The sequence below is a fragment of the Oxyura jamaicensis genome, chromosome 4 (genome assembly GCF_011077185.1).
Source record: "Oxyura jamaicensis isolate SHBP4307 breed ruddy duck chromosome 4, BPBGC_Ojam_1.0, whole genome shotgun sequence".
NCBI classification, from domain to species: Eukaryota; Metazoa; Chordata; class Aves; order Anseriformes; family Anatidae; genus Oxyura; species Oxyura jamaicensis.
In genome coordinates this window covers 45,124,173-45,150,871 of record NC_048896.1, presented here as the reverse complement: position 1 = coordinate 45,150,871, position 26,699 = coordinate 45,124,173, and the positions used below count along the sequence as shown (strand labels likewise).

At 38.1% G+C, this 26,699-nt stretch overlaps 1 protein-coding gene across 5 annotated transcripts in view; it reads left to right on the top strand.

Moving 5' to 3' along the window:
• SGMS2 (sphingomyelin synthase 2) overlaps positions 1–26,162 on the top strand; it is a 39,339-nt gene extending 13,177 nt beyond the window's left edge. For 3 of the 5 annotated variants that reach the window (XM_035324037.1, XM_035324036.1, XM_035324038.1), the window contains exons 2-6: positions 12,253–12,910; positions 13,671–13,788; positions 14,695–14,848; positions 17,345–17,511; positions 18,350–26,162. In XM_035324037.1, the coding sequence (XP_035179928.1) occupies positions 12,456–12,910; positions 13,671–13,788; positions 14,695–14,848; positions 17,345–17,511; positions 18,350–18,553 (1,098 nt within the window). In that variant the 5' untranslated portion in view covers positions 12,253–12,455 and the 3' untranslated portion in view covers positions 18,554–26,162. Of the gene's footprint in view, positions 1–6,710; positions 6,935–8,421; positions 8,661–12,252; positions 12,911–13,670; positions 13,789–14,694; positions 14,849–17,344; positions 17,512–18,349 lie in introns of those variants that run through there. The other 2 variants (XM_035324040.1, XM_035324041.1) reach the window with 2 other exon arrangements.
• The last annotated feature ends 537 nt before the right edge of the window (positions 26,163–26,699 follow it).

The following is a 26,699-nucleotide window of genomic DNA, read 5'->3' as shown; positions in this document are numbered from 1 at the left end:
TATTTACTATCCACTGTGGTTACTTGGCATGCACACACAACATCACTCATCTTGGTGAGTCTGGAGATGACATGCAGTTTTGTCAGCTGGACCTCTGGCTGCTGCAGTGTGTCTTTTGGGGGAGAACTTTTCCCAGAACCATGTTTCTCACCTTGTTTATAGTTACTGTCTTTCCATGATTCAGCTAGTCTACATGAAAAAAAATCCTTCAAGTCTTCTCTTACTTCTTCCCAAATCAATGCATTTAGATCTCTGGTGGGTCATGGGATAGGATGCTTTAAAATGCTTTATAAATCACTTTTATAAAATGCTTTCTACTTAGAATGAAGCTTGCGCTCCAGGACCACACATGAAAATGTGGCTGAACTGTGACATGTAGTTGTAAATATACTTCTCCAAGTCTGTTTTCTCAAATTTTTGTTTGCTCAGTCACAAATTTCTTTATTTTGACCTTGCTATTTTCCTTTGGTCAGAACTAGAAGTATTCTTCATGGTTAGTAAGATGAATGTCAGAACTAGATATGAGTTCCAGCTGGGTTTAGTTTGCTAGTGTGGAAATAGTATCTTGACTCAAGTTAGTGATAGTCATGTTACTGACCAGGTCTTTAAACAAAGAAATGGAAAACGAACAATATACACGTTTAGTAAATGGGGATTCAGAGTGAGCATCATGAACGTGGTTCTTTAAATCCTTTCTAAGGGCTTTAGGCAGTAAACTTCTCAAACTATTAGGTGAGAAGGGGAAGGAAAATAAATGAAAGGATTAAATGAAAGTTTCACAAGGGGCTTGACATAGAAAGGTTTCATTATAGCAGTGATGTTCAGCGTGGGGTTGTTAAATGCTAGAGGACAGAAAATACTTATCAAAGGCTGCAGTATAGCAAGGAATAATGGAGAGAGGTTTATATTATTTTGGAGATGTCTAATTACTTAGGCAAACAGCTCTGAGAGGCAGTAAAAACACATTAATAGTACTCCCAGCCTTCTCATTCAACACCTGTCCACCTCCAGAGTGGTGCCTCAAATGGAGTTGGTGAAATGTCTGGGAAAGGTATTGCAGAAATATTTCAGTGGTTCTTGTGATTGCTGCTGCCGTGCTCTTACCATCCATTAGAAATTCCATTTATCATTGCTACCCCGTGCTGTGGGGGGTGTGGCCAGAAGAACAGATAGCTCAAAGGAAGCACGTTGTGTTCATCAGTCTGTAGAGGAAACAAAAATGAAGAAGGAAGTGTTGAAGTACATAGCACTTTAAAGTGTTTAAAGCTAAACAGTGTCATTTTCCATGACTAAATATTAAAAGGAATTATTTTTTTCTTGTCAGCATAATGTGGAAAGTATGTTCTTCTATTAATAGAAAGCCTTGAGCTAGTGGAACAGTTGAACAAGTTTAAGGAAGGCCATGGGATTGGGTTAAAAATTTAAATCATGATGACTTCAAATTTTAACTGTATAGTACTTAAACATGATGGGTAGTATTTTGGTAGGGGCAAAAAAAAAAAGTTATAGCACTTATAACTTCAGTTATGACAAACTGGCAGCTAGAAAAATAAATCAGCACAACAACACAGATTCCTGTTCATTTCCTACATAAACATCAGTGTGTATGTAGTCTTAACATCTGCATTAGAAATAAAACCAGATAACTAGTCCTGAAATACTGGGGCAAGGGAAGTTGCAAACATAAGAGAAGAAAGTGGTGGTGGGGAAACCAACAGAGGTGCAGCCATGTCACATAATGGTAGCTGTGTGAGGGACCTAGTGTCATGTAAAGGAGGTGGCGTGTGGGAGGAGAGGTCACGTAATGGTGGCTGGATGAGGGAGGAGGTGTCAAAAAATGGGAGGCATCATGTAATGGCTGCTGTGCTGCACCATTTCCGTGCTGATGCGAGGCTCCCATGTTTCCTGCTCCCCACCCTTGGTCGTAGCGGCCTCCCTGTGCCCTTCTCTGCTGCTTCCCTTTGCTCCCTTCCCTTTGCTACTAAGGCGGGCTGGGAGGCAAGACCTGTGCTGGAGGGCTCCCGTGAGGGCAAAGCCCTCTTCTCCAAAGCTAGTTGGGTGATGTTGGCAGTAGGGTGATGGTTGGGCCAGATGATCTCGAAGGTCTCCTCCAGTCTTAGTGGTTCTATGATTCTGTCTGATGTGTGTGACCTGGTTTGACAAAGAGGGCTGAGTATTCCTGGCTCTCACTGGAGTTTTGGTTGTGGTGCAGGAGCCTCAAGCTGCTGATGGCAAGTGGGGCTGGGAGCCCCTGGTGGTAGGGGCAAGGTGAGGAGACGGGAGGACTGCAGCAGGGAGCAGGTTGTGGTTCATATGCTCCATCTGATCTCCATGTTTACTCTTAGTGACAGAGGTAGTGCTGTGGATGTCATCCCTCCCAGTTACTACTCATGAGGCTTTCTAGGCAGCTGGACCAGAGCTGATCACATTGAAAGCTATTTAGGATGTGGGTACGGGAGAGGAAAAAGAGAAGATGTTCAGGGTATGCAGTTACACATACGCACACTCCTCCAGATTTGTTTAACACTGTGGTGTGATGTATCACATGGGGTACAATGTGTCAGGATGCATGCGTGGGATACCCTCAAATAGGGAAGGAAAAATAGGTGGGATGTTACTATTTCTGAAAAAGGATGTTGTCATTGCTTGGGCCTTTACAAGTGTTGCTCCTATGGAAAGGTCTCTAATTTATAATGTGGGGTATGACGAGAACTGAGGGATATGTGAAACTAACTTAGGGTATGAAGCTAACCAGTTTTAAATGTGTCCCGTCCTCAGATGTGGTGTCTTTCTGCTGTCTCTGGATGAGGACTATATTTACTGGATATCTTTTTAAAGTCATATGCCTTGCAAGGACTAATGTCTGTACTGCATCTTTGTTAAACGTGACTTGTGAGGGATGAGCCTCTGTGTATACTAAGGTGCTAAAATAGCTTTTGTCTGAGCTGTACAACTTGTGCATGTACTTCTGGCTTATTACCTGCTAACACTGTAATGTGCTCTGTGGATTTAAGCAACTGCTATCCTCTTTAAACTCTTAGGAAGAGGGTTTTTACTGCCTCGGGGAATATTTGGGAATGCTCTTATAAATGTGACCTCTTACTTTGCAGCTGGTGCTATGCTTCTATTTGGGAGTAGCACATGGGAAAAACTTGTCAGGCGTTATCTTTTTAGTAGTTGCTGAAATATTTTTTAGGTTGTATCACTAATAAGTTTCCCCTTAGTGTGTGGCTTTCTAACTGCCTCTTGCCTGATAAGCTGTAGCAGAGTCAGTTTAAAGCACGCATTAGTCAGTGTGATTGCTCACCACCCTGTGATGAAAGTGGTGACTAACCTCTCTGACTTTCCGTGGTGAAGCACAACCTTTACCCTCAGTAACTGGGTGGAGGATTTTAGAAAACATTACAAAACATTGCTGTCTCTCTTGTGCTGCTCCCGGTGGCTGGTAACTGCAACTTTCCTGCAATCTAGAGAAGATGTGGGATGTCAGATGTGCTGCTAGGCTGCCAAGTCTTTATTGTGTCCTTTGGGGAAGGATCTTTCTTTAGATAGTGGTTCCTTGACAGCATCAGGAGGCTAGAGCAAAATAAAAGTGATCAGCACAGAGAAGGCTGAAACACTCAGATAGTGAACTACATAAGAGCATGATGATCCTGAGCTTTATTTTGGCATTTTTTCCTAAGTTATCTTTTGCCTGACAAGACTGAGGTAGTACAGTGACTTCTACTCTTTATGGAGTGTTAAAATAAGATTTTATTTAATGAATGGAAAAAAAGGATGCAAACCCAGTGCTGCTTTGCGATGTTACGAAATAGGCAGTTGTTCAGTACTTTTTTGTATTTATTCAAAAGCAGCTGATAGGGAGCTTAAGTATCAACTCAGCTTAGCATGCTGTTTTGTCCAGAAGCATCCATTAAAGGGCAACAAGCTCTTGGTCAGCGAATAGGATCCTTTGGAGTCTGGGGACCAGACAGCTGAAGATCTTAAAGATGCCTTCAAATAATTAAGGCAAACCTACTCAGTGATGTTCAGAATGATAGGGCTCAGATGTTTTTCCTTTGTTCGCATTGCCATTGGAGTCCTGGTAAGTGATTCTAAGGAAAAACTGATACAGACACACAAGTGACAATATGATAATCTGTTCTGTGTGTGTTTGACTGAGTAGTACTTCTATAATACTACTTTATCTCATGCTTCTTCAGAATCACGAGTGACAAGTGTGTTGGCAGCCTATCAGAGAATGTAGATAAGCTTCCGACTTCCAGACTGTCAAACTGCAATCCACTTTCTGTACTACATAAACACATGCAAGCATAAACATTGTACATCTAAAAGATGAGCGTGGCTCTGGAAATATTTTTACTGTAGCAAAATAAGTATAACAAGCAAATCTATTAAGCTCAGTCCTATTTTTCATACCTAAGTGTACTTTGCACAGATTTGGTTTAGCAGTGTTTTCTGTGATCTACGTGCAGTTTGAGGCATACATAAAGGATGGAGGAAGTGCTGCTGTAAAACTGGAGACCTGGAATGCTTAAAACTAACTAAATCTTAAATTACTGCTATCAGAGTAGCAGAGAACACCCAGCTTCTTTTCTTGTTCTGATCCCCAAGTTAATCCTAAAAATTTTGTTGACCAAAGGCAATATCAACTACTAACACCTGTTTCCTGCTGCAATATAGGTAGTAATGTAACTTTTTCTTGGGTTATCTCCAGCTGCTTAATTTACTTCTGGAGTAATTTACTTCCCGATCCTCTTATTGTGACTACCAAAGACAAGAATATGTTACAGCTGCATCACATGTTTGAGCCAAACCTAATAAAAAGTGAATTAAGTTTAAAAATACTACTACCTAGAAACTGGCATCTTGTACGTGAGTGTATGTATCTTTAATGATAAAGTATATCTTATTATTTTGAACACTCTTGTTCAGTATGAGAGTTCAGTTTTGGAACAGCACATTAAGAACTACTTATTTGGAGAACCTGCTAAAATTGTGACAAATCAGTCCTTGATAAATTCCAGAAGTTAAAATACTTTGATGGATGTTATAAAAGTTCCAAATATTGGGTGAGAGACAGTAATTGTGAGCTAACTTTATGTGAAAATGATCTTTTATGTGAAAATCATGCAACTAACAACCTAAATAAAACTACCTGTTAAGCTCTACTAGGAAGAGCCAAATGTAGACAAGCTCTCCTGTACTTATTTAAAGCTGTACCCCAGTCAAATATTTTCTTTAATAATCGAAGATGGATGGGGGGGTGGGGGGGGGGTGTGCAGAAAGGAGATGCTGGTATGGGAGCAATTAGAAGCCCAGGAAGAAAATCCATTAAGATTCCCTGCTCTCTATATGTCTTTCCCACTTACATTTTTCCTCCAAGTGTATTACAGAATTGTCCAGGTTGGAAGAGACCTCCAAGATCACCGAGTCCAACCTCTGACCTAACATTAATAAGTCCTCCACTAAACTATATCTCTAAGCTCTACATCTAAACGTCTTTTCAAGACTTCCAGGGATGGTGACTGAACCACTTCCCTGGGCAGCCTATTCCAGTGACTAACAACCCTTTCAGTAAAGAAGTTCTTCCTAATATCCAACCTAAACCTCCCCTGGTGCAATTTTAGCCCATTCCCCCTCGTCCTGTCACCAGGCACGTGGGAGAATAGACCAACCCCCACCTCGCTACAGCCTCCTTCCTTTAAGGTACTTGAGGAGCGTGATAAGGTTGCCCCTGAGCCTCCTCTTCTCCAGGCTGAACAACCCCAGCTCCCTCAGCTGCTCCTTATAAGCCTTGTTCTCCAGACCCCTCAACAGCTTTGCCCTTCTCTGGACTTGCCAGAGCACCTTGGTGTCCTTGTAGTGCACAAAACTGAACACAGTACGCGAGGTGCAGCCTCACCAGAGCCGAGTACAGGGGGACAATCACTTCCCTGGACCTGCTGGCCACACTGTTGCTTATACAAGCCAGGATGCTGCTGGCCTTCTTGGCCACCTGAGCACACTGCTGGCTCATATTCAGCCAAATGTCAACCAATACTCCTGGGTCCTTCTCTGCCAGGCAGCTTTCTAACCCCTCATCTCCCAGCCTGTAGTGCTGCTGGGGGTTGTTGTGCCCCAGGTGCAGGACCTAGCACTTGGCCTTGTTGAACTTCATACTGTTGGCCTCAACCCATTGGTACAGCCTATCCAGATCCTCCTGCAGAGCCTTCCTACCCTCAAGTAGATTGAGACACGCACCTAACTTGGTGTCATCTGTAAACTTACTGATGGTACACTCTATTCACTTTAGCAATAGCTACTTCTGTTTGAACGTTGCTGGTTGAAAATCTGTGCTTCTTGATGATGGTACGTGTCTATCTTTAGAAAATATTAAATTGGTTCCAAAAAGAAACCTTGTTCTTAGCACCTGGGTGTGTGCCTCACAGGAATTCCAGTTATCCATTCGGGTTACTCGGCTGTCTTCAAGTCTGAGTCATGTCCCCTCCACTCCCAGTGAATGTTCTGTAGCTTTGAGTAACTGTTTAATTTTTTTAAATTTATTTCTCCAAACCCTGAAGGTTTTCAGGATGGTCCTGTAGCGAAGCAGGTGCCTGCTGCTTAGCTATTGAAGTAGTCTTAAGTCTACCCCTAGGTGCTTCCAGCAAGGGTGGGTTTTGTTTTTGTTTCTTGTTTCCCTCATCAATAAGGCTTCTACCTTCTTTCAGAATATGAGAAAAATAGCTTGAGAAGGCACTATGAGGGAAAGGAAGCTTTTGAGTTCCTACAGACCAGATGATATAGCACCTTGAGCTTTCAGTGTAAACGAAGTTTTGACCACAGCCTTCACTCAGCTGGAAATAATCCTGATGAGACATCAGAAATAGCGGATCGATAAGCCTTGCAGTCCTGTCAAAGTACCAGGAAGGAACGCTGCTCTTTCCTGCAAGCTGTAGTTATAATTGCTTTTGCTTAATAACTTAATATAAAAGCCTGGAGGCTGCTCTGCTGCTAGGTTGTTAGGTCATCATTCTTTTGTTGTTAGGATGCTGTTTGATATTTAAGGCTTCTGTGGGTGTCATTAAATGTTTGAAAATAGTTTTCCTTTATTTAAATTACTAGTGGTAGTAAGTAGTTTCCTCCTTTTGCCCACAAATAAGTTGACTGCGTACTGAGAAGTACTTGATATTTTTCATTAAACTCATCATTCTTCAGATGTTTCAACTGTTCAGGATACAAAATGCATCTGGTTTTGATTGCTGATCTCCCCATCAGCGACTGCTGTGACACATGTTGAAAAGGGCTGCACGAACTTAGCTGATTGTGAACCAATTCTATGAAAGTCTATAGATACAAAAATTAAACAGGGGCTCTTGTCCATCCAGTGGAAGTCAATTTCTCTAATTAGGAGAAAACTGATTTATTTTTAATTTCAATGCATTCTCATCTAAGTTTTTTGTTTTTTTTTTTAGGAATTGAAAAAATAATTTGAAAGTATAAGAATTGAAAGAAAAAGCTGAGGGTAGGTATGTGGTAGGAGAATGGAATTAGGTACTCTCCAAGACTGGATATTTTACATATGATTTTAAAATAAACCCTTGAGCACTGCATCTCTCTAAATCTTTTTACCACTGGTTGGAGGGGTGAAGCTAAAATCTGGCTTGGAGGAGAAATAGAAAGCAAACCTTCCTTCGTAAACTGTTCTGCAACATCAGGCACAAAGTGAAGCGAACTTGAAACTGCAAGACAAGATGAAAACAAACCACAAGTGTGACAGAAATAGGAACATTTTTCTCAGCGTCTTCTGTTCTAGCATAATTTTTACATCATGTCAGCTGACAACAATGATAAGCATTTTCAAAACCTGAAGGCCTACAAAGAATGGGGTGGTTTTTGTGTGGACTTGAATCTCGGAGTCATAATGTTGCTGATGTTCAGACACTTCTGATGTTGAAAGATGCTTCAAGAAGTTACATTTGAAAGAAGATACAAATCAGAACCTTTACTGGCATGGCAGTGGAATATTTTGCCTTGATGTTCTCTTTCAATAAAGTGGAACTGGTGGTTCCTTTTTTAAAAAAAAAAGAAACCTCCCTTGCTTGTAGAGTCCCAAAATGCATGTAATTCACTGGTAAAAATGACTTGTGCAACAGCTTAGTTTGGTTTCTGCAGGAAGTGAGGGTAGTGGAATGAAACTGCAGGTATCTGTTGGTCCAGCTGGAACTGGACTTTGCCTGACTCAGGGAGACATTTTGACGATACTAGGTTTTTAATCCATAAAGTAAACAAACAAAGAGGACTTAGTATAGCAACCGTGCAGTCACTGCTTTCAACTTTGAGAAAGTGTGCTGTACCTCAGTCTGTAATTGTAGGAAACCAAGGTTTTGCAGAACCTTTTTTTTTCCCTGCTTTTAAGTGAGAAGCTTCTTGAGTATCCCTGTACCCTTTCCACTGGGGGGATCGGATTGCACCATGGTGCTAGTTAAGAGAAATCCCGAGACAGGTTTAACAGGAATGTCTGAACATCTGAGCACTTCCTGCTTGTACTAACCCCTTCTGGAGAAGCAGGAAGTGTTTGGAGGTGGGCTTCAAGGCTGTCAGACCACAGTGTACCAGAGAGGAACGAGGAGTCCAGCCACATCATGCTTCTTGTCGCTCTTGCAGCAGCCACTGAAGAGGTACCATGAAACAGGTTGCTTGTAATGTTTTCTTAGTTGAGTCGGGGAGTGCTTTTTTCAGTTCTAAGAATTTTGTGATGTGACGGATTTACCCGTTAAATTGACTGATTCCATTGTAGGATAGCTTCTTAAGGGAATCTGCCAAGTTAAATTCTTAGTTCTGTGACCTATGACTCTTCATTTTTCTCTTCAATGTATTGAGTTCAAGACATTATGTTCTTTCTAATCTTCAGTGATCAAAAGGAGTGTGACTTGCAGCTTGCAGAGTAGGTTGTTTGCAGTGATTTAGTGATCCTTTAAACAGGTATATGAGATGAAGATTAAATGTTAGGAAACAAAAGGGTGACTTCACTTATGAGTACTGCATTAGTGTAATGCTCCATTAATGTCTGGTGTTACCTTAAAGCTCTGAGGGGAAAAACTGGTGCTGAATGACTACACTTCTTAAAAAGATCCTTATTTAATGTTGTATTTTGAGGATTAAAACTGGTGTTTTTGGTGGAATGCAGTCTTCCCATGCATGTTGTACGGTCTTAAATGAATACTAACGTATGCTTCATATTTTCAGGTTGGGGATGTGCATACTTTTCAGAGATGTACATACATCTGTTAGAAATCAGGAAGGAATAGTCAGCTTGTAAGATTTCATAAATGAAGAGGCTTAGGCTCCAACTGTTCTGTCTATAGAATAATAAGTCTATCATACAGTATACTTCTGCTATTAGTAAAAATGGTGTGAGCCTGAGAGACTTATGATCTCTGCTCATTAAAAGAGATGATTATTTTTTTCATTGTTTTTGGAATAGAGGGCAACAGTTGGCATATGATTTTTTGTCTTCCCCCATCCATTTTCTGGGAACGTGACAGAAATCATTGCCTGGGCTATGATGCTTGCAATTAAATCAAGAATCATGCAGGAGCAAAACATCACCATGTTTATCTCTCAGCAATTTTACCTAATGACACTCAAACTGCTTTTTCTGTGACATAATGCCTTTTGGAGCAGAGCATATAAAAACTTGTTTTCTCTTGTTGGTCTTCAGGTGTTAGCCATTGGAAATGGACTGCTCTCTCTAACCTGTTTAATTAGAGGGTAGATATTGAGGAGGTGAACATAAAGGAACTTGCTGTATGATGACCAGCCTAATTGGAGCTAGGGTTCTTTGCTTCTGGAATCAGATCTCATTAAAACTGGGAAAGCAAACAATGATAAATTTGAAATAGGCATCAAGTGGGCTGTTTTTTCCATTGTCCCCTCAAGCTTGATCTTAATTTTTCACTGCAGCTGGTTCCAGTAAACTTACTGATTCATAACAACAGGTGATATGCATTTTGATCAAAATACATGTACAGTGTTGACTTAAACAGGGGGAAGTTGTAGCATGCTCTCACAAATTCCTCCCTAGTATCTTGCTCTTACAATTTGAGATTTGCACTGTGTATGAAGATCAGATTTTGTTCCTTCCTTTCAAATGCTCACATAGGGTTCCAAAAACCTGAAAAACTGTTATTTCTGCTTGGAATTTGGATTTGAATACAGAAGAGTACAAACCTTACACAGAAATTAAATATTAACAGTAAAATGTCTCTCTGCCTTGTTCTTGGAAACAGCTGAACTGAGGAAAAAGCTTTTTTTGTGTTTGTGTGGCTGTGATAAAACATCAGCACACTTCTGTACCGTTACATGCATATGAATGCAGATTTGACTAGTCTAAAGAAACAGTTATGCAAGGGTACTACTTTCTAGGCATCATTTAATTACCAATGGCATAAGACTTTTGAACACTAAAGTAGCAAAGGTTTAACTCTAGCTATATCTCCATTTATCGGTCTGTAGATGTGACACTACAGCAGAAGTGTTTTTTCTGTATCATCATTGAAGTCTTGGGTCTTATGCTTGTCTTTAGTAGACAGGGAAAGGAATGTGTGAAGATGAGTACGTGTGAAAGTTGAAATGCTCTTCTACTCTAGTATGACTACCGATTTAACATCTGCTCTGAAAGAATATTCTTAGTTTTGACAAGCACCACAATGAAGTTGTTGCCCAGCTGTTGGTTTAAGCATCCCCTTCTTGTAGGAAAGCAGAACTTATTGTCAGAATAAGAGGGAGGAAAATCACATTTTCTCTGGGTTGTCACTTTTGCAAGTGGGAGAGTTGTTTGCTTTGTGTGTAGCTTCTCGTGCACTTGATAGGGATTTAGAAAAAGCCAACAAGCGATGGTGAATTCTGGAGACACCACTGAGAAGTTAATTTAGAAATACTTCTTAAATATTTTGGGATTAATTGTATGAATCTTATTTGGCATCAATTAATTAGCCACTTTGTCATTAGGCTGTAAGAAGTATAGATAGAATATCAGTAGGATTTATGTGCTAACCATGTTAAATACCTTTTTTTTAAAAAAAATCGAACCCAAAGCTTCCAGCTTTCTCTTAAAAAAAGGTCTATGACAGAATGAGGAGATGGGCAGCTCCTCATTACCATCCTAATCACTGAACTGTACACACAACACAGCATTACAGCAGCAGCCTCTTTTGGCATGCAGGTGTGAGGTGGTGGTGGTAGTGTTGGGCTCTCCTCTTAGAGAAGTAATAAAAAAAATTAGGTAGACAGTGAACACTTTGTATATTATTTCTTTTGTAATGGGAATTGAACAGAATAAAAACTGTATGCTACAACTGTAAGCAAGCAGTATCACAGAACTTTAAAGACAAAACTTGGCTATTGCTTCAACTGGAACTACTTCTGGCTCTGTAGAGGTGAACTACATTTTCTTTCTCTGTAGAGAGTAGTATAGAAAATTGCTTTCACTTACCTAGTGAAAACTTTAATGGATACTTTTAATTGATGGATTTTCCTGAATTGTTAAATACAGCATGAAATAAATTCTGCACAATAATGAATCTTGCCACTCATTTCTGTTTAAAACATCTATTTAGACCCCTTTTTATGTAAACCAATGGAAAAATACAGACCACTCATATTTTATTCTACATATAGCTTACCATAACTAAGAATCTAATTCAGAAATATTTATCAGTTCTCTGAAAATCCAGATGTTATTTAGTGGGTACTACAACAGCTATGGTTGAAATACCTGTAGTTCAAAGGATATTTAATGGAACTATCCATGAGTGAATTTTCTAGATAATCTGATGTTATGCCTTACAAAACAAAATCCTGTAGTGGCTTTCTCTTTTGTCTCATCATCTCAACTAACAAGATTGGCTGAGTGATCTATATGGATAAACAGTGTTAATATACAGTAACTGTATTGTCAAACAGGAGTGATTATTTTGTACAAAATGCCCTGGACAGATAAAGTTCAGAATTGCTGCACACGTGGATTAGTCTTAATTCTGACAACTAAAGTGAGAGCTGTGATGATTAAGGTCTGTGCATCTTGTCCTTTTAAAAAAGAAAAAGCCCAAACTGTAACTTTAAGTCAAGTCTTGAATTATTTTATAGTATCACCTTTAGTTTCATTTTGACTGTATATGTAAAATGGATGTAAACATATATAATAAGCATTTCTAAGATTTCACTGTCACATTAATAGTTCTGAAGGTCCTGAATATTTTTTTTTTGCAGATGATACAGCTCTAGTGAAAAAGCTGTCTCCACAACTTGCTTTACAGTATCTTTCAGCACAATGGACTCATTTTAAGAATTGTACCAGTAATCAAAAATCATTTAGGAACGAGAACACTGGACTTTGAGGAGTGAGAGACTTTAAAGAGAGCCTGGAAAAACAGTCACTGAAACCCACCCAGTTTGGGCCATACAGCTTGGGAATGAATACTATTGAGACAGCGAAGCTTGAAGACCATATGGAGGGTCAAAACAATGATGCTTCTAATGGCTACACACGACCTACTCTCTCAGTCAGTGAGGAGAACAAAAATGGCAATAGCAAACCAAAGGGCTTGTCCAATGGCTTGCGAAAAACAGCAAAGAAATATCCCGATTACATCCAGATTGCTATGCCTGCTGAGTCAAGGAACAAATTTCCTCTGGAATGGTGGAAAACAGGCATTGCCTTTGTCTATGCTCTCTTCAACTTGATTTTAACAACTGTCATGATCACTGTGGTCCATGAGAGAGTACCTCCGAAGGAGCTTAGCCCTCCCTTGCCTGATAAATTTTTTGATTATATTGATCGTGTGAAATGGGCTTTTTCCGTATCAGAAATAAACGGAATGATACTAGTTGGATTATGGATATTCCAGTGGTTATTTCTAAGATATAAGTAAGTAGTTATGTTTCTTTCTCTCTGTTTACAAAGCATTGGTTTCCATCTTTTAACTTGGGTAGTAGAAGAAAGCTTACAGTAGAATATGTAGCTTTATGGTAAAATAGGTCTGGCAGAAAATGATGAAGGGATGGCTATTAGAAAATGCTCCAGTGTCCATGCTGGATACGGAGATGTGGCTTTCTCCTGTTTATCATGTAGTGTTTTTGAATTGTAGTTTGGGTACTTTCACTCCTCAAACTTCCTACAGGATTGGGCTTTCCAGAGTTGGGATTACTGAAATGGCTATGTTTAAACAGAGGAAATCAGTGATACTTTAAAAAACAAAACAAAAAAAAACTTCTACACATCTGAGGAAGAAGCCACTGTCTTCTGCAGCTAGACTAGAAGCTGTTCTCTTGTCTTGATTTGTTTAAGATAAATATGAGAAGAGAAGGTCACTGAGTCAAGGGAAACTTCCTGAGAGCATGCCTAAATTGCATGCCTAAATCAGACTGAGGCCATGTTAAGGTAGTTAACTTTGCTGGGAACTTGGTGGTAGTTGCTGTATCCTACTATGTTCAAGAAAGGACTTTTTAGTGTTCGACTTAAAGTAGTGCTTTAGAGAAGTGTTTAGGCAAGGAGCAGTGGATGGGGCTGCTTTTTTAGTTCTGTGCATTTTGCTATCTAATAAAGCTAGAGCTCTTTAACTCTTACATGTGTATCCTGCGTGTGACCTTTGTAGTTAATCCTTTTTTCACTCTTCCCTTACTTTCAGATCAATAGTGGGACGCAGGTTTTTTTTTATAATAGGAACTTTGTACCTGTACCGCTGTATTACTATGTATGTTACCACTTTACCTGTGCCTGGAATGCATTTTCAGTGTGCGCCAAAGGTAAGAGCTCTTACTTCCTAATACTTGTCTTAATCTCTGCCTGAGTCATTATGGCTCAGTAGAGCCATTCACTAAAGTGAATTTGTCACCTTTTTGGGTAGGATCTCATCAACCTTAAACACGTCTATTCAGTTTTAGTCTTTCCAATTGGAAGAACTTGACTTAAATAGTTCATCCACTATGTTCTTCTGTTATGAAAAAGCTTAATTTACATCACTGTTGTAGAGTCCCTCAACTATGTTGCTGTAGTAGCTTGCATGATTACTTTGCCTGCAGGCTTTATCAAAGGGTGGGAAGAGGCAAACAAAGGGAATCTTAAACATCCTTGCAGCAAAGACACTTTACTGCCATTGAAACAAGACAGTTTACTCAAACTCTGAGAAACTTGATAGCTCTTCAGGATTTTTTGTCCCTGTGAATATTTCTCTAATTTTGGAAAAACAAACAAACAACACAAAAAAAAAAACAAAAAACAAACAAACAAAAAACTTTATGATACTGTTGGTTGGAACTAGATGATCTTTAAGGTCTCTTTCAGCCCAAACCATTTTATGATTTTTTTTTTTCCCCTAGAATTAACCTTCACTTTAGGTGAAACTGAGTAAAAGTGAGCATTTGCCAAATACTTGTGTGAAGTAAAGACCTGATCTGAATGCATGTTTTTTTTTTAAAAAAAGCCTATAAATCTGAGTAAGTTGTGACTGAGATAGTAAATATAAAATTGATTGAGTTACAAAGTTTAGAGTTTGGGGGTGGGGGGTGGGAACACAAAGAAAATATCAGTATGTCCTTTTCTTCCTGTCTCCCTAACTCAACATAAGTTTGCATAAAAATTTTATTAACAAGTGTTTTCAGGTAATTTACCCTTTATCTTAACTTTTGTTTTACTTTTTTTTGGTGGTCTAGTTGAATGGAGATTCTCAGGCAAAGTTGCAGAGGATCCTGCGACTGATATCTGGTGGTGGTCTGTCCATAACTGGATCTCACATCCTCTGTGGAGACTTTTTGTTTAGTGGTCACACTGTAGTGCTAACACTGATCTACCTGTTCATCAAAGAGTGTAAGTAACAGCGTATTTAACACACTTTTGTTGTTTGTATCTGTTGCACTGGGAAAGCACATGATAGGAGTGCATGTCAAACTGCTCTCCAAAAGTTACTGGTCAACTCCACACAGATTGTACGCTTAGATGCTTGAAAATGCGAGTCGCAACTTTGCAGAATGAAAATGGAATGTAGTTATAGTAAAAGTGGTGTGGGTTTTAAGGGCTTACTGTGACTAGACGTTTTACTTCGAGCTTTATATAAAGTGATTGGTTGAAGCAAGCCAGCATTTAATTATTCATTGACAGGTTATTCAAATTTTGGCTAAAACACACTGCAGACTAGCTCTGTGCAGGCTGACTTGTTTTTGGTTTGAAGGGATTTCTGTGGCTTGAGCATACAGTCGTTGCAAACTGCTTCTACATACAGAAGCAATGTTCTTCTAAGTGTGCAGTATTTTAGTTACATCAAACAGCGGAAAGTGATGTGGGTTTTTTTGCTCCTTGGATGTCTTCTTCTAGAGTCTGTTCCTTATGACTTTAAATTTGATAAGAGTTTGGCAAGCACACAGGAGATAATGGGGTTACGGCTTCCCCTTCTGCTTTATAGTGTTAGTGTTATTGGGCATGGGGAGGGTGAGGAATCTATCTGTGCTGCTCACACAGCATCAGCTGAGGTTCTGCAGAACTGAGTGCCAGCTTTGGAGTCTGAGTCTGATATATGGTAAGCAATACTTCTGTCCTTGTAACTTGTCTGCTTATAAATGAGTAGTGAGGAGTTTCCTTTTCAGTTTGCATGTTTGGAACTGGAATCTTCTTAGTGTAACATCCCAAACTACACAAATGCTAGCTTGGCTCATGGAAATGTGTAACTTTCACTGAAACAAATAGGACTAGCTACCATCAGATGAATGCCTCCCTCTTTTAAAATGCTGAGGGAGAGGTGTGTTGCAATGCTATGTTCTGCCTTTAAAGACATCTAAAAATGTCTGTGTAATATTATAAACTTGAAATCTGCAGATGCAAGATGATTTTATAAGATTTTATAATAGGGTTAAGATAATTAATCTCCTGACTCTTAGGCCTTGGTCACCTGTGTAAAGTGAACAGTACTGAGGGAATGGCATATATAACTCATCAAAATTACCGGTACAGTATTAGGAAAATGGCCTGAAACCAAATTTATGTCTTAGTTTGTGGATGTATCTGCAGCTTAATGCTGTTCACATATCCTTCAATGTATTTAGTACAAGGGCAGGTGCAGATAACACATTATTTAGTGATAGTGTAATTCTCGTGCTTTTATCACAAAGGGTTAAAAGACTTGTGTCATTCAAATTCTTGTAAGGTGTCCTTTACTGCCCGACTATTAAGCACATATTTATGTGGGGTTGTGCTCTATAACTGATCCTCTCTCAATGAGATGCTCTCTCATTCTTTTGATATGACAAATTTCAGTATTAGATGCATTATGAGGTTTTTATTATTTCCAGTTTAGTGGATTTGTTTGCATTTTTTTTATCCTTTGCCTCATTTATTTCCCCCATACTCCAACTTTTTTTTCCCAGAATAGTAATTTATATTTCTAGCCTTTTGTGTCTTGCTTGGGGCTGGTTTCAACTTTCTGAAATGACTTGGCTTCCTATTCTTTTCTTCTTTTAATCAGTAAGTATGAATTTGTCTGTAATGTTTATGGAGGACTTGAAAGCTTACTGTTCTGGCATATGCACTGAAATTGAAGTCTTACAGCTGCTGTTTTGCACAGGCCTATATCAAACTGTAGATGGGTAGGTTTGAGAACAGTAACTAGTCTGCTGGTGTGTAAAATTAAAAGCTGACCATAGGACCACAAGGGAAGGGGTGCCAAAGCCTCCCACTGCAAGTGAAATAAAGCCTGTTAGCCCATCAGAAGTTACGAATGGTCTTTGTGACACCCAAGACATTTTTCAATGGGGAGAGAAAGGGAAAGGAACTGTGCCACTAAAGTGGCTTAAATACATTTTGAAGAATAGCTTTGCTCCCACTTACTAATATCTAATGAAAAAAGGTTAAATTTGCACTGTTCTTCCCCGTACACTGTAGTGTTTTGCAAAGTAGAGATCTCAGTGAAGTAGCTAAAACCTAGGAGTTAAAGTACAGGTGTCTTTTTCCTGTTCCATCTGTGATTTTCTGCTCAGTTTACATCAGTTCTAGACATTGGACTTGAATGAAAGCTACCTCAAGTATAGACTTAAAAAAGGATGGGAGATTCAGAGCAGCCAAGTAAAATAACTTTCCTAGGATATGTGGAAAACAGAATTGGTGTTAACTGAAACTTAAATTGACTAGAAAACAGGTGATGGTCCGTCTGCCTCTAGTGGCAGCTTTGGTTCACTTGGGTTCATTGTAAATGTTTTATGCTTTAAAATTTAGTAGTCTTACCTTTTTTTAAAAAAAATCCAACTTAACCCACTGTGGATTGCTATAGTAATATATATTTGCTTTTGTTTTCCCTTTACCTCCCTGTTTTTACAGATTCACCACGTCATTTCTGGTGGTATCACTTAATCTGCTGGCTGATGAGTGCTGCTGGAATAATTTGTATCCTTGTTGCTCATGAACACTATACTGTAGATGTCATCATCGCTTACTACATCACCACACGGCTCTTCTGGTGGTACCACTCAATGGCTAATGAAAAGGTGAGTGGCAAATAAGTTTAGGATCAATGTATTGCCTGCATTTGTTAATTCTGCTGACTGGCCAAAATTAGTCCTTAATTTTGAAATAAAAATTAGAAGGCCAGTATTGAAGTTTAAGCAAGTTTATCAAGGAGTTTGACTTTACTATGGTTTAAGTAAATATTTAATGCTTTGATAATCTCTCTTTAATCTGGGATTGAAGTTCTAAAAAACATTCCCGATATCTTGGCATTAAAAACACTTTTTTGAACTTCAATGTTTTATTGCTGTTGTGGATGTTCAGAATAGCCCTTGATTATCTAAGCTTATGAATCAATGGTAGATAGTTTAGGTTGGTGAGAAATGTCATTTACCTACACCATCTTGAAATTCCATTGGCAGTTCTACTGTAAATGTCATTTAAAAGTATATTATTCAGAAGATATTTTTATTTGATTTCAGTGTTTTCAAGTAGGAGCGTAGGAACATAAAAGGGCTTGAACTGACATTTTAATCTGGTTTTCAACTAGTAGTCATCAATGGAAACATGACAAGCCTGAAAAGACTCTCCTTCAAAAAAACTTGAGTGCTTTGTCTCCCTAAACTGTATAGCATTAGAGTATCCCTTTCTTAAAGGTGCTCAGTTTGTAGTATATGTTTGTATTATAGCCTACTTGAGTACTCATCAGTCTTTTTCCATGCTAAATGCAATGTATTTACCTGCATTTTTGCAAGACAATATGCCTTTGCAGATAATGCATGTGAATATTGCTTTTTTTGGTCTTAAATGATTATTAGTGCTTTAAACTGACTGTCTCTTTTGTGTCCTTTTTCTCCTTACCTACTTCTGTCAATGAAGACTCTAAAGGTCTCTTCACAGACAAACTTTCTCTCTCGAGCATGGTGGTACCCAATATTTTATTTCTTTGAGAAGAATGTGCAAGGCTCTGTTCCTTGCAGCTTCTCCTGGCCAATATCTTGGCCTCCCAGCTGCTTCAAATCTTCATGCAAAAAGTATTCACGGGTTCAGAAGACGGGAGAAGACAATGAAAAATCTACTTGAAGAAAAGCATCTGCTCTGTTTTTTTTACCAAAACGTTAATGCTGTAACCAAAGTTCTTAAGAGGACTATGCTAACTGAAGAAGTGGACCAAACTTCTGTGCAATTGATTGGAAAGACGATTGTAGATGAATATATTGCCGTTTCGTAATGTTTTCCTATCATCACACTGTACAGACCTATTCTTCAGTGCTAGTAGAATGCACCACTGATGGGACATTTCCTGAAAGAAAATGGAGCAAGACTTTGCTTTACTAATGTGATAGAGGTGCCAAAGACCACATTAACACTTTCATTACTAACTCGCTCATCCACAGAAGCACCCAAAAATGTCATCGTGAGAGATCTGGAGTGTAAGGGCAGACACATGCTAAACTCTAAAAGCACGATATCAGTGTATTGAAGTATACAAAAAAATAACACAGTTGTGGGAAGTGGTTTGTTGCACTATCCTTGCTAATGAAGGTAAGACCTTTATGTGACTAGTAGAGCTGGAGGCAAGTCTTGAATATTTTCTACATGCTGTGGGCATGAATATCTTATGACCCTAAAATACTACTACCACTATTACCTTCCATATACTCTATATCAATTTTTACATTTTATTAATATTTTATATTTAAACTGTTGTGCTACCAGATAACTTTGCAAGTTAGGAATAGCTGCTAACATCAGAGCTCAAGGAGCCTAAAACATTATTTTTTAAAAAGGACATAATTTCAAAGTCTAAGTCTATACACAAGGCCGAACTGCAGTTAGAGCTATACAGTGACTGTTGGTGTATGTATATGCATATACACAAAAGCACACACTGTGTAGTTAAACATGTTAACCAAAACCACTCATCTGAAAAGAGTGATCATACTGTTGATAATTCAGGCAAAGTCCTGTTGATCTCACCGCTTGAGAGACTGGGTCTGAAATGGGGCTATATTTAAAATGAACTTTTAATTTTAGTAGCTATTTCCTGTTGAAACTATGTAGCAAGTTTGCTTGGGAGCCATAGTTCTGCATCGAGTTTATTTTTTTTTTTACCTGTTGGCACATATTTCTGTGACTTATTTGGAAAAAAACACATGAGGTAAATAAAAACAACAGTAGCATTTCTTCAATTATTACCTAAAATCATTTCATAATAAATTTAACTGGGGTATAACTCATGCAAATCCCTTTTTTTTCCCCCAGGGTTTTAGTCCAACTAAAATGGCTATATGAGCTTGTTGGCTGAGAATGTAGGAAACTGCCATGGTGTAAACATGTAACAAAAATGCAAATTAACAGCTACCTGGTTCTTGTTGCTTTTTGTTTTGTATTGTTGGGGGGAAAAAAGCAAAGTAGAAAACTAGCATACCATGCTTAACAACTCATTGTCTGTATTCATTTCTGCAGTTAACTCAGTTTCATTTCCAAGTCTTCAGTTAATCCTGACAGCAAAGCAAAAACGGCATTAAGAGTTGAGGTGGAAATGGTGTTTATTTTAAGAATGTCTTGAACTGAGTAACAAGTGTGGACATAGTTTAAATAATGACAACTTGTTTTTAAAAAGAATCCAGTTAAAGTATTAAAATGCAATATAGAGTATTCAAATATGATTTTTTAGTTAAGGGGATCAATAACTAAGTTGTACATGAGAATTAATGTGCATTTCAAATATTTTTGTGCGTTATCAAAGTAAAATACAATAAACAATGTTCCTTACAATATATCCTTGGCAAAACTTAGTTAAGAAAGAAATTCTGCTGATGTTTGGTTTTGTTATGTTAAGTAAGTTTCTCAGAATTTTCTAATATGCCCCTGGAAGTTGCGTGTGTATGGACATACCTATGCAGTCATTTGCTTACTCCTTATAGATCTTGAGCTGCTAAAAGGCTGGTATCAAAACACTTGCATAAAAGTCCTTTTTTATTATTGTACCACTGAATTAGTTCAATGACAGTCTATAAATCTCCCAAGATGCTTGTTGGATCACTATAACTTCATAGAGCATAATATCTTTTTGAAGTTGAACTCTAGGCTTTGGTATCTTAAATATGTTCATGTTAAGCCACTTCTTGTAATACTACCTTCTAGAAAATCGTGAATGAATTTCACTAGTGTTAACCATGCCTTAAAAATAACATGATGCAATGCATTCCAGTAAGGAGCTTAAACAGTGGCTTTCATCCGGTGGCTGAATGATAAATGCTTTGATAACATAGCTAACTAATCATCTGCATAGCCACTACTATGTCTCGGCAGATATTTTACAGAAAACCCACTAAGTAGAATTTCTTCATGCAGGATTAGGTTTCTTTTTTTTTTTTTTTTGCACAGGAAACTCTTACTGATGGAAGGAGTAAACAGAATGAAAAGATTTTGCTTTTATTGGTCAATGTGAGCTTTCATTCTGCTGCTGAATTTGATAGAAATTTCTATGGTAATGCAGAAGGAAAGTAAGTGGCAGCCCTTGCACAAAATACTTGGTTCCTGTTCTGGCTCAATCCCACCTTAAGTGCTCAGCTTTTCTCCACTGTATCGAACACCTCAAAAAGGTGTGTGTTTACTTTACAAAAAAAAAAAAAATCCTTTATCTTTATGGCTTTAAATTGTTCTTGCAAAGTTAACACCGATGTGCTTGAAGACTTTGGGGCCTATATATATGGTGATGAAAGGGGGTAAGTAATGCTACAGTAGTGCTTACAGCTGTAGTAGTCCATCCAATCCAAAACACAGCTGGTACATAAAAACTTTAAGAACATATAGTGATCATTATATATGAACTGTATGAAGCTGAAAACAATTCTCTCCTAAGAGGGAAGGGGATTGCGGTGGGTGAGAAGAACAGGAGGATCTTGGGATTCATGTAACTTATTGGTCACTTGATTCTAGGCATATTTGGGCTATATATGCCCTGCTGTTTAGCAGTATGTTATTTTTCCTGGAATTATGATAATCTTAGATGTCATGAGCTGCACCTGTACTATGGCTATAAATAAAATGCTCCTTCTCTCTACTGAAGAGCATCTATCTACATGTTGAACTTTCTAGGCGCTTAAAAAAAGCTAAACTTGAACACCTGGCTTATCAGCATGATTTGAATGCTTCTGGGTGCTCTGCATTGCCTAACTTTAATCCAACATTTATTGGAAATTCAAATGCCAAGCTGCATTTAACAGCTTAACCTCAGCATTTAAAGTGTGCTGCTATGTTGTCATGCTGCAGATGCTTAATTCCAATGTCAGAAATGACTAACACTTGAAAGCACTGTAAATTGAGATGTCTGCTATGTGCTTAGCACTCCCTTGTGGATGTAAACGGTACTAGATGCTAATCATTCTTCACTGTTCTTGGAAAGATAGCTACAGTTGGGGTAGTAACAAAAAGCTGTGCTAAACATTTGCTATGACCTGTAGCACTGGATTTTTTTCAAAGGGAGGAAAATCAAGACTCTTATGTTAATGTTAAGATAATACAGCCTTCATATAACTGAGAAACAAAGATCAGTAATAAAATACTTTGAGTTCTGGAATACTTCTAAGACAGAGAGAATTCTGTTAATTACATCATTGCAAATCCTCTTACCCACATCTTAAATCTCAATCTGTTCAAACTGACTTTCTCCCATAATCAGTGTCTGGGTAGATAACTAATCCTGCCTAAGTTTGGTACTGAACCAAATCCTTTGTCTCTTTTTCAGCAGACATGAAGTACGACTTATGGCTCTGGAGATCAGCTCCATTAATTTCAGTGCAAGATGAAGTCTGTCTGCTTACTATTCAAGGAACTTTCCCCACATCTTTTTCTTAACTTACCAAAACTATCTTAAAGATTCATGGGGTAACTTCAATACACCCATTAGATTGAGCAGGTTTTTTAACAAATATTTGGAACTAGTTTTTGTTTCTGGCTGACTTCACAGCTGTAAAGCTCCATTGACATCTTTATCTTTACAAAATGTTTTGGACTTGCATAGGAGTCTTCTGTAGGTGCACAACACTAAAATGTGCTGTGTAAACTAAAACGTTGAAGTGCTTTCTATACTGGGCACTAAAATTAATGGGACTTCTGTTACTGAAAAAAAGGATCTTAAAAATAAATACTTCTGGCCACTATTCAAATGTGTTGCTGCTTAAGTGCACATAAAAATGTCCCAGCATGCCACCAAAGTAATTCTGCTTGTAAGTTAAGCTTCTTATGTTACTTTATGATGCTTTCCAGTGCAAGGGAGAGAAGAGTGCCAAGACACTGAGACTGAACAGAAAACCTTTGCATCTGTAGTACTTAAAAAGTAGGGAAGATGAATAAATACATTGGAGTGATCGTAGTACTGCTTTTTTACAAGAAATTAAACTACCACTACAATTAACTTCCAAGTAAGGTAGAATTGAATTACATGCAATAGTGCTGTGAAGAATGTATGACTGGAAAGTAACAGGCACTATAAAGTGAAGTGCTTAACAGTACAGATGCATGTCTGGTGTCAGCTGTACTGGTTCTCATCCATAATATCCCCTATAAATATCCCCTATAAGAAAAACATCAGAATAGGAGATGCTTAATAACCTTTTTTTTTTTTTGAAAAAAAAAAAAAACAAAAAACTTTTGTGAGCAGTTCCTCACTAGTAGTTCTTGAAACATGAACAAAGTGCTGTGATACTTACAATATACTGAACCTTGTCCTAGTTGGCTCAAGTTTCTATGGATTAAACTATTTGTTTAAACCTTATTAACCTAGAAAGTATGTAAGCTATCTCTGCCTAGCCTGAAATACTTATGAAATGCTGCAGGAGAGAAGTTCTGCTTCTGAACTCACCTTTTATTTCACCAACTAATCTTTTAGTTATAAAACACTTGATGTTTTAAGATGTAGTAAATTATGCAGCTTCTAGCACGGATCTGAAATATGTCTTGATGTTGAGGATTCTTTCTCTCCTGATGAAAGTTATTGCTTAAAACCAGAAGACAGCTCATTTTCAGTGAAAGTGTTTTAATTCCTAGGGACTTGGAACTTAGCAAATACTCTAAGAAGCTCACTTTCTGTGGTTAGTTGCTGTGGGCCAGCACTTAAAGATGCAACCCATTAAAGGAGGACAGGGCAAAACAGCTGTTGCTGGAAGAATTCAGGTGACTCTTTGGTTGCGCGCTGCAGGTAGTCTTAACTATACCATAGTAGAAAAATGCTTTATTTATACTATTATGCTTAGCTGTATTCAAATGTTGTGTTTTCAAATGATGTTCTACCACTTGGCACTGCCTTTCCTCTAGATGAGCACTGAATATTTGTCCTTCACTTGCTGTATGGTTGTTCATAATAGTTTAGTTCTGGTAAATGTCAATGGAAAAAATGTGGCTCTATTCTATCTACAGTGCCTGAGGTATTTTATAAAGTCTATGTGCATGAGTTTCCTCTAGCAGAAATGCTCATCTTTCAAGCCATGACTATATAATATTAATTTCAGGTCTTGTATTTGCCTTCTCTATTATAAGGTCTTTTAGTATTGGTGAAACTGGGAAGATTTTACAGGGGAATCTACTTTGTGCTAACAGATTAATTTTCAGAAAGTATTTTTGCCAAAACGTATCTGAAGATGACTTTTATATTAAATGTGGTCAGAAACAATTCTGAACTCAAGGCAGAAAGGTGACCCAGGCACCAAGCATGCCTGTGCAGGGTAGTCTGTTCCACATACGCAATAATGGAGATGGAACACAGGTTTATCTTTTTACTGGGAAAAAGGACCGGGTTTTACTTGCATAACAGACTGAGCCATCTTTGCTTGTCCTTTGGGGATTCTTTCAGACCAAGGGCCCAGCACCAAAAGTAGCAGCAGTCAGAAAGTATAGCAAAGATCACTTCAGTCCTTTCCATGCTTTTCTCTTTTGTAAAAGGCAGACCGCTGTAAAGCCAGTTATCAGAGAGCCGTGTTTCAAGTCTGTAGTGTATGTAAGCTGGTATTACATCCAGCGTGTGAGCTGAACTTGAAGTGAGTGGGTCTGTTTGCATACTTAAATTATTAGGGGACAGTAGGAGTGCTAAGAATATGGCGGGGAAATTTATCTCCCTGCTTGCTTGCAACTCCACCCAGTGAATTATATCTGTATGGACCTTAAACAATACAGCTGAACTTCAGCCTCTCCTCTACTTTGGTTAACTTGTTATCAGGGCTTCTTTGTTACTGAAAAAGCTGGTTCTACATTCCATTTTTTCATAGTTTATGGCCATTGAAAATGCTGCTTACATTTCGCATAAGCTTCCTTGAGCTTCTATCTTTATTCACTTGCTTCTATTAACTACCTTCTAAATGGTGTGGTGCAGAAGAATAATTTACATTTAAGAAAGCTTCAAAATTATGAATCAAGCCAAAAGGTATTTTTGCCAGACACATCTTTGCACTACTTGCAATTTGAAATTATTTTCAAGTACAAAACCTACCATCCTGGGGCATGCTTCTTTGTCAGAAATCAATTGCTTTGAGAAATTCTTGCTCTGTGAATGTTTAAGTTCATTTTGGTTTATTGACTGATTCAGGAAGGGAAGTGTGGTAAAGATGAGTTCTGGCTGTTTTGTAAGGCACCCAGGAACCTGAAAGAAAAAAAAGAAAATAACGATCTGTGGGCTGCAGATCTTACGATTTCCATCTGACTTTAAGGAGAACTGCAGAGAACTCCAGAGGTTTCTGTTTAAAAACAACACAGGACATCACTTCTGACTGCAATATGGTTCTGTTGTCATCAGCCAACAGCTTTTCTTGTATTACTTCTCCTAGGTTGAATTCCTAGCTTTTTATGTTAATTGGAGCTACGTATCCAGCTTAGGAAAACCTGTGCCAGAAGTGTCATTGGCTGCTGAGGAACCAAAGGTGGTAATACAGGAATGCTGTGGGGTGTGCATGCTTAGATACCAATCTATGGCCACTTTCAATTGTTTTTTTTATGGCTTTGGGGTCCAGTTCTACAAACACATGCAGCATAACGCTATTTTAAAATATGGTACTACTTTAGACCTTCTGTGCCGCAGTACCTATTGATGTCTGCAAACTGTGCATCCTTTTTATGCAAGTTAATTCTAATTAGCAAGAGTTAGCTCTCAAATTGCAAAATCTCCAGGATATTGTGACACTTTCTAGTATGTCAACAATTCTGGTTAAGTGGGTGACAACTCAGTGTTGTAGTTTGCTGTATGCCATGATATGCTAGAGTTGTGATTTGTAAGACGCTGCAATCTATGTTCACTGTATAAAAAACTGTTGCACTAGCTGTACTTAAAAAAAAAAAAAAGCAATAATGTAAGCATCTTATACTTTATCTGAAAAGGTGCTATCTGCCATGATCACTTGCACTATTGACCATGAATTTGGTAAAAATGTTAAAGAAATTTGTCCATTGTGGTTTACGCACTTGGCACGTAAGAGTTGAAACTTTTTATGGTCAGCCTATGTACTAAACAAATGCAATACTTTGGACTACTTACACGAACACGCATCTTTTAAAATCAAAAATCTATGTCCATTTATGGTGCTAATAATCTCTTAAATTATCAAGAAAATTATCAAGAGCTGGTATTCTCACCCATGAACATGAAGCAAAGCTGTTTTGACACACTTTTCAATAAAGCAATTTCTCTATATTTTAAGCTTGTTCCAAATGCTTTTTATATAAATATGACCCTTTTCTATTTATTTTATATATAAAAAAATAAAAAATAATTGTAAATATTTTAAATGCAGGAAGAAGTTAAGAGTGTATATGGGTATAGACTAGAGGTCTGAGACTGAATTTTCATATATACTTAAGATGGCTAATCTTTTGAAGCTTGGTCTAAAATGTATTGGGTAGGGTTAAGGCATAGGCTAATAATTTAAGAAAAATGTTCTCTGGTTTCATCACTATTGTTGAAGCCTTGAATATAGAAAAAGAATGTGAAATGGACAAAACTGTAAAACTGTATGAGAAGAACACTGATTACTATCTAGTATAGGTGCATCTCTTGCTGAAGGTTTTGAAAAATATTTGTGAAGGGAGATGACCATGTAGCCATATCTAAAGAGCAGAAGTGTAACTTGACAAAATTATCAAGGCAATTAATAGTCAGACTTTATGAATGAAGGTGAAAGAGCCTTAAACTAAGACTGAGACTATGGAAACGTCAAGTCACTTTATAACTATTCTA